Raw genomic sequence first — 17724 nt, 5'->3', positions numbered from 1 at the left:
ACTCCTTTGATGTTCAACTAGAGAACAAAGAAAATTTGACATGTATTTCTACAGACTCCGTCAAGATGACAGATGCCAACAAGGTACCAGAGGTGCTGGCAGCCTGAGTAACTTAGGACACTGCCTAAATTCTAAAGACTGCAAGTGAACATTCCACTGGGAAAATATATCATTAGGTGCACCTGATCAAAAAGTTATTTAATGGTTAGCGAAACCATCCAATTGTCTTTTTGGAATAAAATCAGTGAAAAATTCCAGCAGGTAAATAGTTGAAGTTGTTACAGATTAATAATCCTCACTGACATGGGATGTGTTGCTTGGACTGTTGGTTATTGAACAGATTCTGCTTTTTTATTAAAATGAACTTACTTTTAACCCTTGAGGTACCATAATAAGATAGGTAAAGGATAATATGCTATTGGCAAAACACTATCTTGTCACAGCAATCTAAATCCTAGAAATAAGTTACATACTTGTAAGATGCATACATACAAACATATGTTGAATCCTATGCAATTATTATATTCACTTCTGGAATTATTTTAGTAAAGACAAGGAGCAGTGGAGATCTACTGGGATATTGCCAGAGATGGGGAGTCACAGTAATAAAATGACGCTTGAGAAGTTTAGTTAGGAATGATCTGAGTGAGGGTTATCAAGGGAACAGCAAAGACTGAGATGCAACACACCTGAACAATTCCGATTATTTCAGTGGAGAATGGTTAACAGGTGTTTTACAATTCATGCAATTTTAAGGACTGACAATAGCTAATTATCAGGAGGTAACACAATTAACTTAATATACATATGTTATAAATAATGCTTCTATTTATGGAATGCCTATCACATGGAACATCTCAAACTACCTTAGGTAAAATATAAGATACAGTCGGCAGTTTTGGATGAACATAAAGACATAGGAGCAGGAATAGGTAATTCAACCCCTCGAGCCTGCTGTGTCATTTAACTGGATTATGGCTGATCTTCTACCTCATGCCATCTTCCCACACTCTCTGTATCCCTTGATGTCATTGGTATCTAGAACTTTATCAACCTCTGCTTTGAACATACTCAATGATGGAGCCTCTACAGTCTGGGATAGAGAATTCCAAAGATTCACCACCCTCTGACTGAAGAAATTCATCCTCAACTTGATCCTAAATGGCCTACCTCGTATGCAAGTTTATGGAGGGTGCATGGTGAGAGGCCAGTTGAGAGAGCATTCATAACTATTCTAAAGTTAAGTGTTAACCTGTAATAGGAGCCAAACTTGAAATTGGGATTGAAACACCAATCCTAGCTCTGTACTGCAAATGCACCCAGTTTTCAACAAGTGGTGGGAAGGAGCTGCTTGTTACAGCAAAAACTTGGAATATGGGAGTAGTTTGTCCTTTCAGCTGTGTGTACTAAACACAGCAAGGTTCTTTGCTGAACTTGTGCTCTTATCGATTAAATCCACAAAGTGGACCACTTAATTAATTCTGTTTTATGCAGTGACCCATCCACTGCCTCATTCCCGATCTGTTTGTAATTGGAATTGAATATTCATACTGCTGTGCAATTGGAGATCAGCTTGTTTGTTCTAACGATGCAGTACTTTACTAGAGGCCCTTTTGATGTTCGGAAATGGAGAGGTTGGGGAAGAGATAGCCCAGCTGAGACCTACTCATATTCAGACTAGGCAATGTGCTGCAGCACAGGGAAATCTAATGGAGTCCAATTGCCTAATTCCATCAGTTGCTCTTATACACAACACCTGAGTACTCAGTTAAGCAGCTCCCCTGCCACTGAGACAGCCAAAAATCCCCCTACAATTTGTATGACCTCAGTTGCAGCCCAGCTAGAATATTGTACTCACTTTGGGCTCACATTAGAGGCAGGATGTAAAGACAAGGAGCAGTGGAGAGTTACTGGGATATTGCCAGGGATGGGGAGTCACAGTAATAAAGTGAAGCTTGAGAAGTTTGTTTAGGTGTGATCTGAGTGAGGGTTATCAAGAGAACAGCAAGAGATTATTTCCACCGATTGGTGAGATGATAACGAGGGAACAGAAATTGAAAGAATTAAAGAGGAAATTAAAAAGCACAGAGGGTGGTTAGAATGTGGGATTCTTTGCCACAAATCCTTGTTAAAGCAGAGTCCATAAATTCCTTTAAATGGGAATAGGATTGTTGCCTGACAATAAGGAATATTAAAGGGTTCAGGGAGAGAGCAGGAGAATGGATTAACTGTGTGATTCATATGAAAGAAACCAATGGAGACACTGTTGCTTTATGGTCACATTCATGGAAATGAAATAGATTACCCGAGTAACATGAAATAGGCTGATATTGGATTGGCTGTCTCTCCCACAAAATATACTTTATTCATAAAATTTGTAAAAGCCCATTACCTAACAGTTCAACCCAGGCTTCCTTTACGGCTGGTCACATGGGGACACAGTGACACTGCAATGGTGAACCTTCACACGGTGACAGTCGCTCTGACCCTGACAGTTGTGCCTCACGCTGACAGTGGGCTGCTTCCTCCTGCATATATGCTTTGTACGATTCCTGGTTCCCAGTTCACACTCAGCACAAACCTGCTAACCTTGCTCATGAGGTTTTGTGTATGAATTTTATGGAAACAGGGCAGGATAAATCCCTGCTGCTCAAATGTGAAAAAGGAGTGTCACAGAATGGTTACAGCAGAGGAGGCCATTCAGCCCATCGTGTCTGTGCCAGCTATCTGGAGCCATTTACCCAGAGCCACTCTCTGGCCTTCTTTCTATAACACTCACATTCTTCCTCTTCAGATAACAATATAATTCCCTCTTAAATGCCTCAATTGAACCTTCCTCCAGCACAGTCAAGCAGTGCATCCCAGATGCAAACCACGCACAGCGTGAAAATGATTTTCCTCATGTCTCTGCTTCTTTTGCCAATTGCCTTAAATCTGTGCCCTCTTGTTCTCGATCCTTCCAGCAAATGAAACAGTTTTTCCCAAACTACTCTGTCCAGACTGCTCGGATTATTTTTAACATTTATTCTTTGTATAAGAGTTTCTTTCAGTTGTGAGTCCAGGGAGAAATGCTGTGGCATGGTCATTACTGACAACTGTTTAAAATGTGACAGTTCCAATCGATGTGGAGCTGTCACAGAACCAGCGTGCAACAGGTGTCGAGCCAGCATGGAGTCGGAGTGTCATTTGGTCAGCGCAGAGCGATCCTGCCTGCTGGTGGTCTCAACAAGGCTGTAGTCTGTGCACTCGGATTCTGACACGTTCTTCTCATTCTGTACCGTCTGCTCTCAAAACCACAGCACGTTGAACTAGTTTCTCAGGAACATGTTTGTGTGAATGATTTTTTGATTCAATTTTGCGTTTATAAAATCTCCCACTCTCCCAGGCGTTTCATCACATTACGTACCTTCCTCTCAATTCTGGTACTTTTAATTATTCATTAGACTTGATTTAGCTTTCATTACAAAGAGATAGATAATAGAGTCAAAGAAAATCATGTAACCCAGCTTCAGATAACCTTCATTCTTAACCCACTCCTAACTCACTGTGTTTAATGCTTTTAATGTTTTGTGGTGACAGTTTTAATCCTGTCTCACACAGCCCATCAGGTTTGAAAATTATCTGTAACAGGTCAGATGTTGAAATGGGCAAAAACTGTGGCATTCGGAATTTGATAGCAGTAAATGTAAGGTGGTATATTTTGGTTAAAATAAAAGTAACAATTATACTTTGGGGAAAGGTTGGATGATATGGAAGTGCAGATGGATTCGAGGATTCAGGTTCATAGCATTAAAAATGGCACAAGTGGATAAGGTCATGAAAAGCTAATGCAATATTAGGTTTAATGGTAAGTGGTATAGAATGTAAAAGACAGGATGTAATAATGATTCCATATAAAACCTCAGTAAAACCAGTTGGAGACAGAGATGTTTTGGACTCCACACTATAGGAAAGATGTTGAGAGTTTAGATTTATGCATATATGTTATACGGAGGGCCAGTTAGCTAGATGGCTGGCGTCTGGATCAGATTAACGCCAACATCATGGGGTTCGATCCCTGTTCCGGCTGAAGCAGACTCAGGGCCTTCTTCCTCGCCCTATCCGTAGTAAAAAAAATCACAGCACTTTGTCTGGTTTGGTGAATAATCGCCAAGGACCTGCCTTTGAACAGAGAACGCAAGAACAAGACACACATGTATACCAGGCATCATTCAGTGAATCTGTGCTATATCTCTCAAATTCTCCCAGGTTATTACAGGATAAATCGAGTAAATCTGCCTCTCTCCCATCTTGCTGACTCTTCACTGGTGTGCAGATCCATGGGTGCTGACTAAATCACTGGGTTACAGGACAATGAGAGTTGGACATCCTCTGTTACCTCACACATGTGCCATTATTCACAATGAGTTTACGTTGAGTGTTGACAAGTTTATTCACAGCTGATCCTGACCTTACCCAACATCCAAATACTAATGTTGTCTGACAGGAGGTACTCAGTACTAATCAGGAGCAGAGACCTTGGCTCATTCTCTCCTCCCTAACCCAAGGATACAAAACCCAACTCCAGCTGCCTCTGAGCAAGTACCCTAACCAAGGTAAGCTGACTCAGGGTGGACTGGGGATTGAACCCAGCACCTTTGATTAATGGCTTCAGCTATTGAGGAACCAGGAGTGGCCCTTTCAATGTTCATAAATGGTAGCAATGCCACAATAGTGGTTAAAATGAAATAGGATAGTGAGTTTAAACCAATATTTTGAGGTTATAGAAATAGTGCAGGTAGCTTTGGTCATTGTGCTTGAGAAATTCTCACACAGACACTAAACTGAGAGCCACAGATTCAGTTGGGATGTGACAACAGAAAATAGCACCTGGAAACTTTCTCCAGCATCACTCACTGAAATATGTATTTAACACTGAAAAGTACAAGATATCATATTTAAAAGCTACCATTGCTGGTAATCCCGTTCATGAAAATTTGCAAAAAAAGCCACAAACATAGGCTATGCCACCAGTTCTCAATGAATCTATAACTGAAGGAGTCATTTGTCACAATGATGGTGTTTATTTCAAACTGTTAACAGAAAATCACCCAGCAATTTCACCCCATAACATTCACTTCTGATCAGAACTATTTCCCACAGTTTTCTCCCAAGAAGGACAAATTTGAATCTAGCAATGAAAAGGTCAGACGACCAATTCAGAAAATGATTCTTTCACTCATCGCAAGAAACTGCACAGCCCATATCATGCTGGAAAACGTGAAGCGACTTTCACTGGAGATAACATTGAAGATTTTCAGGTAGATTTCTGTCTGGAATCCCAGTTCAATGTCAGCTATGATCAATTAAAGCCATACGAAGGCTACAAGCAAGAGCTTTGCTGCAGGTTGTCTAACATCCAGTGTCTAATTCAATTTCACATTTTTTAAAAGCAAATAAATTAATGCAGTGCCCTTTATTTATTAAAAAAAAGGAAAGGGATTTGTTTGTAGATGCAGTCTCACCCGATGCTGATAGCCACATCACCTTCTAATCCTCTAAACCTACAGATGTTAACAGCCGCACGAGATGATGATGAAAAGGGACAAGAATCATTTCATCAAATTCTTATGATGTCCTGTTTAATTGACAAAGAAAAAACTGTAACCAACAGACTTGAAAACTTGTGAAACTATCAGACTGCAAAAAACAACTCACCCAAGCCACAAGCTGGGATCCAACAAGAAAATAGATCAGACCAGACAAGGGAACATTTACTATCCTGACTGTAGCCCTCAGCAAAAATGATCAAAGTAGTAATAAAACAGGGCAGTAACAAAGGATGACATTATTAGGGTAGCAATAATAGCTGGTACTAATACTCAGAGCAGCAACAGTCAATGGTAAAAACCATCAGGGCAGTAAAAGTGGATAGCACTAACAATCGGGGCAATCAGAAGAGTAACAAAATATGATAGCAATATTTAGGGAAATTACAATAAAAGGTAACAATCAGGGGATTAAACATTTGGCAGTAATAATCAGGGAAGTAACACTGGATATTAATAATCGGGGGAGTAAAAATGAACAATTATTTCCAGTCTGCTTTTGTACTCTAATTGGAAGTTATTTTCCAACACACACAATTCCACAACCAGGAATTGTTTAGCCAAGCTGATCCCAGGTTCCATGGATGCTGCTTTGTAAACTGGTGCAAGTGAGCACAGTAGAGGGAGGAGAGCAAGAAATTGTCCACCTGATTCTTCCTTAAGATGGGGGACATGCGTTATTTGCCCTTGGCAGCTGCCTAAACAGGCCGAGGGTCTGGAGAGAGGGAGCCTGGGACTAGAGCCTCTAGGAGTGGGCAATGTGAGGACCAAGGCCCACATACTGCTGGGCAGAATGAAGATCCAACACCATTCTTGATCGTAAACAATCCTTAGGCATTAAAGTGGAAGACAATAAAAGTGAAAATAACATCCCTCCTGTAAATGATTCCCAAGGCTGGTTTGATGGTTAGTTTGTTTCTATCTAACCAGCTGCTGCTAAATAAACAGGGTCAGCAATATAAAACATTTTGTTTAAACCAGTCTGATCTGAAGTGTGAATATTAAGTATCTGTATTTCACAGAGTTCAAGGTGCCCTTCCAGTAACACAATGGCACTTCCCTATGTACCTGCTGGGCAGAAACCATTAGCTGCTCTTGGGCAAACACATTGCCTTTTATTCCATGGTTCACTAAGAAGTGAAAGAAGAGGCTGGTTATAAAGCCACAAAGCTCCATTTGCACCCTAGAACAACAGCAACTTTAGAGCAAGGTTTACTAGTGCAGTAATGGAGAGTTTAGGATGTCACGTTCGTCTGTCTGATTATTTACAACTTCTTGCCACAAGTTGCGTTTCTTGGACACTCAGAGAAAACCTCTGTGAAATACAGGGAATATGACGCACAGAACATTCACACACAAGCACACACCATAAATAAATCAGTAAAAACTCACTCACAGCTGACTACAGCAGGTAAAAACACTCACAACAAGCCCAAGAGCCCCCAGCAAACTGACCAAAAGGAGTATAAAGAGACAGTGATTCTCCAATATGGGTGAAGCTGTGGCAGGGAGGAGGGAGTGGTATTGATAGATTATAGTTCCATATCACCACATGAACATCAGCTGCTCTCTGGTACTCATCCAAGTGCCCATTCATTTGTGAATGACATGAGGCTCAGGCATCAAAAGAGGCAGTAGCAAGATGGGCTATTCAGCTTTTGGGGCATCACATGCAGAGACATAGTCTGTTACCTTCTGTTATTCAGGCATCGGTAATCATGAACAGGAATCCCAGGGGATGGAGCCTGAATGTGGGTACCTGCTGCTCTGTATGTCTTGGTAGCTCACTTGGTAAACTCATTGACACAGTCCTTCTACTCTGTCAAATTATTGACCCATTTCACAGCACAATTTTTTTTTCAGTAAAAGGCAAAGTGCAATGTTTTAGATTTTCTATGTCTGATTCTTTCATAAGGATATACACAAGGTCCACTCTCCCTGTAACACAGTCAAAAATCTCTAATCTATGGCCCACAATGCTCTATTTAAAGAGCATGATTGGTCGCAGCGTCCATAATACTCCCTACTGCAGAAAATAATTGGAGTAATATCCCACTGCTCCTAATCTCTGCTCATCCACATTACAGAGAACAGACCAAAATGTGTCTTGGGGATTGTGTTGACATCGTGTTAACTGCACGAGTTTACTTTCCCAGTTTATATCAAACCTTAAACTGATCATCCACTGCATTCTGTAAAGAATTTCCAGCAAAGTTTTGCTTCAGGAAATACTTTCAGAGTCTGGAATTGTCGAGTTTGGAGAAATTTGACTGAATCTCAACTCAGCAGAAAGCAGGATCCCATCAGGTCAGGCTGAAGGAACATGCAACTGTGCTGGGTCAGTCAGTCATGGACTCACACTACACACACTCAGATCCCATTCCGCACCCTTATCTCCAATCCCACTGAAAATCCTGCTGTTCACCCTCAGACTCAGTCTCATTGAAACTGGCTGGTATCAATTTGGGCATTTCCCCAAATCATTTGGAAATTATATATCTCATTTGACCTCCCCCCCCCTTACATCACATTCCTCCAAAATGTCAAGTCTACAGAGCAGAAAGTATCCCCTTCACATACACTTTGTGTGGACACCAAAAACACTCAGAACAACGAGCTGGGAACTAGTGTTGTTCATTTTTCAGTGGGTTATAATTGAGCCAGACACGCACAAACACAAGCTTTGATTTTACTCAATCTAAAATTTGTAGTGCAAACTACGAAATTGAATTAAGTCACTCAGGAAACATCCTGTTCCAAGTTTGAATCAGGGTCTTTGTGCTGGCAAAAGGGTTAAAAGGTCTCACCAGAAAGAAAGACAAATCCATCTTAGCACCACAGACTCAAGTGTCCCCATCTCAGAGAAAGATAATAAGAGTCAGAACTTAGCATGGCTCCCAGCTAGCAAGCAGAGGCAGGGATCCCACGGAAGATTTATACCTTACTCCTAAATATGGGCTTGGCACCCGGACCGCAGTATTCATTGTAGATGAGTTTGAATAGGAAGAGATGGAACAAGGTGATGAGTGATGCCACACTGAACCAGAAGAGGAAGGGGAGGCCAGGGTACTGTTCAGCCATGTGATCCTCGTGAGCAAGGATTGCCTTCAGGTGGAGTGTGTGCCGCAGTGCCTGCAGGTGAGTCAGGTCAGTCGAGATGTAGAGCAAGGGGGTAATGGGCCGTGTCACCATGACAGGAAACGTGTGACCTTTAGGTTCGGAGGTCAGTTCCACCGGGTCATTCATGCAACCTGCCTCACAGCCATAGAGTTTGACCGGTTTGTCCTGAGGTTTGACGGAGACATGGAGAAAAGGCTTGTTTTCTTCATCCAGTAACACTGCCAGGTTGATGAGATCCTTGTTGTAATGAATCCCTCGCAGCAAGTAGCTGTTGTGCAGGACAGAGGGATCAGCCTGGAACTGTAGGTGGTTTTCAGTAAACTGGAGGCCACCAAAACTCATCACCATCCCTTGGAGCATACCGTGTGATCCAGCTGCCACCAAGCTTTTGCAGCCTCGTTTCTGCAGTGTGAGTCTCCAAAGATTGGAGAGCTGTAGCAAGTGAGCAACATCAGAAATCTGCTCGGGCCATAGGTTCTCTGCATGCATCGTGGCGTGACCACTGAAACAATGATCCACATAATTCAGGTTGGCCTCCAGCTTCTCTCGTTCTTCAGGCCCACTCTGCAGATCCAGGAGAGGAGCCGCTGATATGGAAAGAACGTAGAAGAGTGTTCTGTTCACTGTCACGCTGGAAGGGGTGTGCGAATCTGTGATCTTCTTCATCTCCACACCTGGAACAGAAAGAGGCAGCTCACAGCAGGGACATTAAGCAAGCTTCACTCTCATCCCACCAGCCCCACGCCACATGAGGAACCAACACACAGGAATAGTGCCTCTGGTCGGTATAGCCCAGACCAAGCAAGGGAGGTAGCAAGAGAAGAGGAAGAGGGAAGTGAGAAAGGAATACAGGAGTCAGAGGGGAGTGCAAGTGAAAGGAGGGGGAGTGGGGTGTGACAGGAGGGTGGGGTTGAACAGAGGGATGAAGGCATCAAGAGCAAGTGGTGAGCAAGAGGGAGGCAGAAGCAAAAGGAGGGCAGGAGTGGATGAAGGGGTAGGAGAAAGGCAGGAGTAAGAGGGGGGTGGGCTGAGAGGAAGAGAATGGGAGGGAGGTTGCTGGAAGATGCCACGATCACGAGTTCTACTACTGCATGGCATTGGGCAGCTATTCAGGTTTCACGTCAGTTCCTGTTCTCCCCTCCCCACAATCAGTGCTCAAGTGGAGGGAGCTATTTAACTGCACAGGCACCACAGTAATACTGACATGGATACTTAGAGCAGTGGAATTATCTCAACACCCTGCATGGCAGCTGGGAGCCTGGGTCAACACAGAGCAGGAGGTGAATGGCCAAGCCCCCCAGCCTGTGAATGTAACTGAAGGGACATTTACTCACTGGGAAAGACTCAGCCTCTTACCAAATGGAAATGGTCAAGCATCAAAAAGGGGGAACAATTACAAACCACATAACAGCACCTCAGGGAAGGAGCAGCTGCAGATGGTGTTGGAAGCTGTCTTGGGGGCTGGTGGGGTGTTGAGAGTAACTCTTTTCCAGAGTCTCAGAAGCAAGTTCCCTGACTAGCACCAAGCCTCTACACCAAACATGTCTTTGGCTCATTTAACTGATCCCAGCTCAGGCCCCATGTGTCGGTTCACCACAAAATGTCAGAGCACTAAATATTGCATATTATTCCAACTTGTTACTGGAGGATGGATACAACATTCAGCAGAAGTTGAGCAAAACCCCAATTTCAACTCACCTTCAAACAAAACAATATGAAACAAAAACAAAATGCTATAGATGCTAGAAATCTGAAATAAAAACAGAAAACACTGGAAACACTCAGCAGATCAAGCAGCATCTGTAGAAAGAGAAAAAGAGTTAATGCTTCAGGTCACCTTTCTGTTATTATAATACCTAAATGAACCATATTTCTGCAGAAAATAAATATAAATCAGATTACAGAAGGAGGAAAGCTGGTGTCACATACTGGTGTCTCTGGCCCTTTTCTCACGAGCATTGACCCTCTTTTCTAGGGGCACAATAGCTGGTCTACACAAGACTAGACAGCACTTGTCAGCAGGTTATTGAATTAGAAAGGTCACAGTGAAGCCCAATCTTATCCACACTTTGTTGCTTACCTGAGACTATTAAATCACCCCACACCTTCTGATGTTCACGGTACAGTTCTTCTGCTCCCATCCTCAGCAGTTCGGACATTTCTGCTTTTGCCACATCTCTCAGCTTACTGAAAGATTCTTCTAACTTTGTTAAGTCCAATAGTTCGAGTGTATAAACCACTGACACCACATGTTCAGTGAATTCAGACTTCGCGGCTAAGTGCAGCCTGGTTGCCATTTTCTCAGTGGCTACCACTACTAGAATGGTCTCCCTTTTCTCTGTCAGAACTCTCCCCGATAAGAGAAGAAATTCCTGGTCATTGTGTTTCTCCAGACTGGAGGAGAATTTGCTTCCAACAATGGACGGCTTGCTGTTGACTTCGAAGACTGTCGCCCTATCACTGGGGTTGGAGATGTGAATCCTCTGCAGTATGAGGTGGGGCCTGCTCCGATGCACGATCACATCTTCACGAAGAGTGACACACTCCCGGGACTTGTGGGACAATCCGACCTGTATACACTGGAACAACCGAACCAAACCCTCCTGGAAGTGGATGAGAGCAGCTCTAGACACTGAACGAACACTGAGTGATTTCAGAGCTACCAGTGGCACATAGTCTGTCAGGTGAATGGCAGCGAGGCCCGAGGCAGGAGATGATGCCACCCAAAGCTGATTGGAGAGAGCGTCCACGACCAGATGACCATTGCCAACCACAGCTGGGCCAGATAACTGACCTGAGCTGTCTCCACCAATCTGACTCATTAGGCCATTGCTGTTTTCTATAGCTAGCTTCCATCGTTGGGTCTCTACCTGAAGACAACCATCTGTCACTGTCCTGGGGTCCTCAGAGCCAGGGAACAGCCTGAACCCGCCTTCTGATGCCAGGTACCAGTAAAAGATCAGCAGGATACCCAGGCCTGCCAGCATTCTCCTGGCCCAGCTGCTGGACAGCAGCATTGGTAACCCCTTCAAACGCTGCTGCAGCCACATCCTCTGGGCACTGGCTCCTTCTCTTCGTTCTTTCTCTTCCAGCTTCTAATTAAAATGTCAATTGGTCCTGCAGTGCTTCTCAGTTTCTGTCTAGTACTTCCCTTTCTGTCAGCTCTCGGGAGAGGGCAACAGCACAGGAGAAAAACACATCAACAAAACTTTGTCTTTCTATCTTAAATTCTAATTGTACCCTCACTCCACAATATGCCAATTGTACTATTTACAAGGGCAACCCTATAATTTTACCTTCAGTGCCCCTTTATTCTCTTTTAAACTGTTTAATTCAAAGTAATTGTTTTTCTGGACTAGTAGTTACAAGACGACAAGCTTTCCATCACCTACACTCAGTGATTTTAAGTCCTGATCTATCACCCTCTTCCCAATAACTGCAGTCTCTCTGTCATTCTCTGTTCTGCTCTCACTCTCTTCGCCCCCCTCTCACTCTCTTCTCCCTTCTGTCTGTCTGACTCTCCCTTCCTCTATCTCTGTCCCTCCCTGTCTTTGTCAGTTTTCCTCTCTTTCCCTCACTATCTTGCTCCACCCCGTCTGTCCCTCCCTGTCTTCCCGTCTGTCCCTCCTTCACTCACTCTCTCCCTCTGTCCCTCCTTCACTCCCTCTCTCCTCCTGTCTGTCCCTTCCTCCCTCCCTCTTCCTCTGTCTGTCACTCCCTCCCTGACTCTCACCCCTTCTATCTGTCCCCTCCTCACTCTTGTCCCTTCTGCTTGTCCCTCCCTCACTCTCACCCCCACTGCCTGTCCCTCCCTCACTCTTACCCCCTCTATGTCCCCCTCTCTTTCTCTCCCCCTCTGTCTGCCCCCCTCTCTTTCTCTTCCCCCTATCTGTCCCTCTTACTGTCCCTGTCTCTCTCTCTCCCCCCACTATCTGTCCCTCTCTCTATCTGTCCCTCTCTCACTCTCTTCCCCCTCTGTCTCCTTCTTTCAATTTATCTCCATCTCTGTTGCCATCAATGTTTCACTGTTTCTATCTGTTTCTCCAGCATTTCTCTCTTGATCTGCTCTCAATCTTTCTCATCGCTCAGTACTTCCAATATCCGCGTTCTCTTTCTTAACTCTGGTTTTCAGTATTAGTATGACCTGACTCAGTAACCCAGTCCTATTCCGGTCTGTATCTAATTTTACTTATGTTATTTCTGCCCCTGTCACCCTCACAAGACACTACCATCTGTTGGATTTGCTGTCATCAGTGAGATTTACCCGGAAGTGTCGTTATATTTCCAGCCTACTTTGCGACACATCGGATCGGCGAAGAAGCCGGAAACAGCCGAGCGCTGGGCCTCCCCCTCAACCCTGCCACGGCACTGACCACACCCTTCGTGGACACGGCCCCGCCCCCTCATGGCCACACCCCCGGGGGACGATCCGAAGTGAGGCCAGGTTCGGGATTGAAGTGAGGCGGTGGTGCTTTGGAGCTTGGCCCCCGGGGCAGCCGCGGAATATAATCAGTGCCAAAACACAAACAAAAAAATGCTGGAAAAACTCTGCAGGTCTGATGGCACTTGTGGAAAGAAAGACACAGTTAACGTTTCGAGAAGTAAAAATGTGGTGAAATTTATACTGTTTAAGGGGGAGGGGGTTGGAACAGGTGAAGGCAGCTATAGGTAGAGACAAAGGAGAGATCGCAAAAGGGTGTCATAAACAAAAGATCAAAGAGATGTTAATGGTTACTGGCTAAAGGAGGTGCTAATGGTGACATTAAGAATAGAAAGCAGAATGTGATAATAGCCGGACAAGGGTAAGCACTCTGGAAAGAACAAGGAGCAAGTGACAGATAGCCCTAGTGGGGGTGGGGGGGGAGAGGATGGTGATGGGAAAAAAGATCGAAAATAGGCTAAAAGGTGGGGATAAAACAATGAATAAAAATGGAAATAAATTTTTAAAATAATAATAATAAAAATAAGTGGAAAAAAAATAAAAATGAATGTTGAGAAAAGGGGATCAAAAAGGGGTAAGGATGGAGAGGAGAGTTCATGGTTTGAAGTTGTTGAACTCAGTGTTAAGTCTGGAAGGCTGTAAGGTGTCCAATCGGAAGATGAGGTGATGCTCCTCCAGTTTGCGTTGAGCTTCACTGGAACATTGCAGCGGGCCAAGGACGGACATGTGGGCATGAGAGCAGGACGGTGTGTTGAAATGGCAAGCGACAGGAAGATCTGGGTCATGCTTGCAGACAGACCGAAGGTGTTCCGCAAAGCGGTCACCCAGTCTGCGTTTGGTCTCTCCAGTGTAGAGGAGACCGCATTGGGAGCAGCGAATGCAGTAGACCAAATTGAGGGAAATGCAAGTGAAGAGCTGCTTCACTTGAAAGGAGTGTTTGGGCCCTTGGATGGTGAGGAGGGGGGAAATAAAGGGGCAGGTATTGCACCTTCTGTGATTGCATGGGAAGGTGTGGTGGGAGGGGTTTGAGGTGTTGGGGGTGATGGAGGAGTGGACTAGGGTGTCCCGAAGGGAAGGGTCCCTACGGAATGCCGACAGGGGGGGTGAAGGGAAGCTGTGTCTGGTGGTGGGATCATGCTGGAGTTGGTGGAAATGGCGGCGAATGATCCTTTGAATGCGGAGGCTGGTGGGGTGAAAAGTGAGGACACGGGGGGACCCTACCATAGTTCTGGGAGGGAGAGGAAGGTGTGAGGGCAGAGGCACGGGAGATGGGTCAGACACGGTTGAGGGCCCTGTCAACCACCATGGATGGGAAATCTCGGATAAGGATGAAGGAAGACATGTCAAAAGCACTGTTTTAGAAAGTGGCATCATCAGAACAGATACGACGGAGGCGAAGGAACTGAGAGAATGGGATGGAATCCTTACAGGAAGCAGGGTGTGAGGAGCTGCAATCGAGGTAGCTGTGGGAGTCGGTGGGCTTGTAATTAATTTGGCGGACAGTCTATCGCCAGAAATTGAAACAGAAACGTCAAGGAAGGGAAGGGAAGTGTCAGAGATGGACCATGTGAAAGTGATGGAGGGGTGGAAATTGGAAGCAAAATTGATAAATTTTCCCAGGTCCAGATGAGAGCGTGAAGCGACACCGAAACAGTCATCGATGTACCGAAAAAAGAGTTGTGGGTAGGGGCCTGAGTAGGACTGGAACAAGGAATGTTCCACATACCCCACAAAGAGACAGGCATAACTGGGGCCCATATGGGTACCCATAGCCATACCTTTTATTTGAAGGAAGAGACAAGTTTAAGGAGAAATTGTTCAGTGAGAGAACAAGTTCAGCCAGACGGAGGAGAATGGTGGTGGATGAGGATTGTTCGGGCCTCTGTTCAAGGAAGAAACGGAGAGCCCTCAGACCATCCTGGTAAGGGATGGAGGTGTTGAGGGATTGCACATCCATGGTGAAGAGGAGGTGTTTAGGGCCAGGGAACTGGAAATTGTTGATATGATGTAGAGGAATCGCAGATGTAGGTGGGAAGAGACTGGACAAGGGGAGAGAGAACTGAGTCAAGATAGGAAGAAATGAGTTCCATGGGGCAGGAACAGGCTGACACAATTGGTCTACCAGGACAGTCCTGTTCGTGGATTTTGGGGAGGAGGTAGAAGCAGGCTGTCCGGGTTTGGGAGACTATGAGGTTGGAAGCTGTGGAGGGAAGATCTCCAGAGGAGATGAGGTCAGTGACAGTCCTGGAAACAATGGCTTGATGTTCGGTGGCGGGGTCATGGTCCAGGGGGAGGTAGGAGGAAGTGTCTGAGAGTTGCCGCTCAGCCCCTGTGAGGTAGAGGTCAGTACGCCAGACAACAACAGCACCACCCTTGTCGGCAGGTTTGGTAACAAAGTCAGAGTTGGACCTGAGAGAACAGAGTGCAGCAAGTTCTGAAGGAGACAGGTTAAAGTGGGTGAGAGGAACAGAGAAATTGAGATGGCCGATGTCACGCTGACAGTTCTCAATGAAAAGATCAAGGGCAGGTAAGAGGCCAGAGGGAGGGGTCCAGGTGGAGGGAGAATACTGGAGGTGGGTGAAAGGATCCTTTGAACAGGGGGAGCACTCCTGTCCAAAGAAGTGAGCACGGAAACAAAGGCAGCGGAAGAAAAGTTCAGCATCATACCGAGCCCAGAATTCATTGAGGTGAGGGCATAAGGGTATGAAACTGAGTCCTTTGCTAAGCACTGAACATTCAGCATCAGAGAAGGGAGGGTCAGGTGGTATGGTGAATACACGGCAAGGGCTGGGATTATAAAACAGGATGGGGTCAGTGAGATGGGAAGGGTCCTGGATGGGCGTTGGTATCAATGAGTTGTTGGAGCTTGTGTTCCTTAGCACCTGAAAGAAAGAGACAAAGTTTCCTCTCTCACTGCATTTTCTGCTCTCACTGCATTCACTGCTCCCAATGCGGTTTCCTCTACATTGGAGAGACCAAACGCAGATTGGGTGACCGTTCTGCGGAACACCTTCAGTCTATCCGCAAGTATGACCCAAACCTTCCTGTCACTTGCCATTTCAACACACCACCCTGCTCTCATGCCCACATGTCCGTCCTTGGCCTGCTGCAATGTTCCTGTGAAGCTCAACTCAAACTGGAAGAACAGCACCTCATCTTCCAATTAGGCACCTTACAGCCTTCTGGACTTAACATTGAGTTCAACAACTTCAGATCATGAACTCTCTCCTCCATCCTCACCCCTTTTTTATGCCCCTTTTCTTCAATACTCATTTTTTTCCTACTTATTTTTTTATTCTTATTATTATTTTAAAACTTTACTTCCATTTTTATTCATTATTTTATCCCCACCTTTAAGCCTATTTTCAATCTTTTTTCCCACCACCATCCCCTCCCCCCACTAGGGCCATCCGTCATTTGCTCATGTTGTTCTTTTCAGAGTGCTTATTCTGGTCTGGCTATTATTACATTCTGCTTTCTACTCTTAATGTCACCATTAGCATCTCCTTTAGCCAGTACTACCACCCCTTTGACCTTTTCTTTATGACATCTTTGGCAATCTCTCCTTTGCCTCCACCTATCGTTGACCTTCCATCCAACTTCACCTGTTCGACCCCCCCCCCTTAAACAGTATATATTTCACCACAATTTTACTCCTCTTTAGCTCTGAAGAAGAGTCATACAGATTTGAAACGTTAACTCTGTCTTTTTCTCCACAGATGCTGCTGAGTTTTTCCAGCATTTTTGTTTTTGTTTCAGATTTCCAGCATCCACAGTATTTTGCTTTTATATTCAGAGCCACATTGACACTGGTTCTTTTGGCTGTTGTCTTTCTTGAGGGTGTTGACTCTTGTACTGTACATTTCTAAAGGCAATTCTGCTCATTCAATGGGCAGTGATCAGGAGCACGAATCCTGGCTGATTTCCCACTTCCAATGACTCCAGGGTTAGACAGAGGGGAAGTTAAGCAGGGATCCTGATCACTGTACAGTGACCACTCGGTTAGAGGGAGGAGAAACCAGGGCTCTAGATCACTGTCCAGTAACCACTGGGTTAGAGGGAGGGGAAACCGGGGCTCCTGATCACTGTCCAGTGACCACTGGGTTAGACAGAGGGGAAACCAACCAGGGCTCCTTATCACTGTCCAGTGACCACTGGGTTAGAGGGAGGGGAAACCAGGGCTCCTTATCACTGTCCAGTGACCACTGGGTTAGAGGGAGGGGAAACCAGGGCCCCTCATCACTGTCCAGTGACCACTGGGTTTGAGGGAGAGGAAACCAGGGCTCCTGATCACTGTCCAGTGACCACTGGGTTAGAGGGAGGAAACCAATCAGGGCTTCTGATCACTGTTCAGTGACCACTGAGTTAGAGAGAGGGGAAACCAGGGCTCCTGATCACTGTACAGTGACCACTCGGTTAGAGAGAGTGGAAACAACCAAGGCTCCTGATAAAAACAAAAAGCTAAAAGCTACTGCGGATGCTGGAAATCCAAAACAAAAACAGAATTACCTGGAAAAACTCAGCAGGTCTGGCAGCATCGGTGGAGAAGAAATCAGTTAACGTTTTGAGCCTTCA

General features: G+C 45.1%; 1 protein-coding gene across 1 annotated transcript; it reads right to left on the bottom strand.

Moving 5' to 3' along the window:
• Positions 1 to 5043: 5043 nt before the first annotated feature.
• kiaa2013 (KIAA2013 ortholog) lies at positions 5044 to 11907 on the bottom strand. The gene is made up of 3 exons (XM_078558031.1): positions 10789 to 11907; positions 8529 to 9382; positions 5044 to 5617 (listed from the first exon to the last, which is right to left on the bottom strand). The coding sequence occupies exons 1-3, from the start codon at positions 11756 to 11758 to the stop codon at positions 5600 to 5602; spliced, it is 1842 nt and encodes a 613-aa protein (XP_078414157.1). The 5' UTR covers positions 11759 to 11907; the 3' UTR covers positions 5044 to 5599.
• Between the last annotated feature and the right edge of the window lie 5817 nt (positions 11908 to 17724).

The sequence above is a fragment of the Cetorhinus maximus genome, chromosome 15, assembly GCF_964194155.1.
Source record: "Cetorhinus maximus chromosome 15, sCetMax3.hap1.1, whole genome shotgun sequence".
NCBI lineage: Eukaryota > Metazoa > Chordata > Chondrichthyes > Lamniformes > Cetorhinidae > Cetorhinus > Cetorhinus maximus.
Note: the sequence above shows the minus strand (reverse complement) of the source record. Positions and strands in the feature narration are given on the sequence as shown.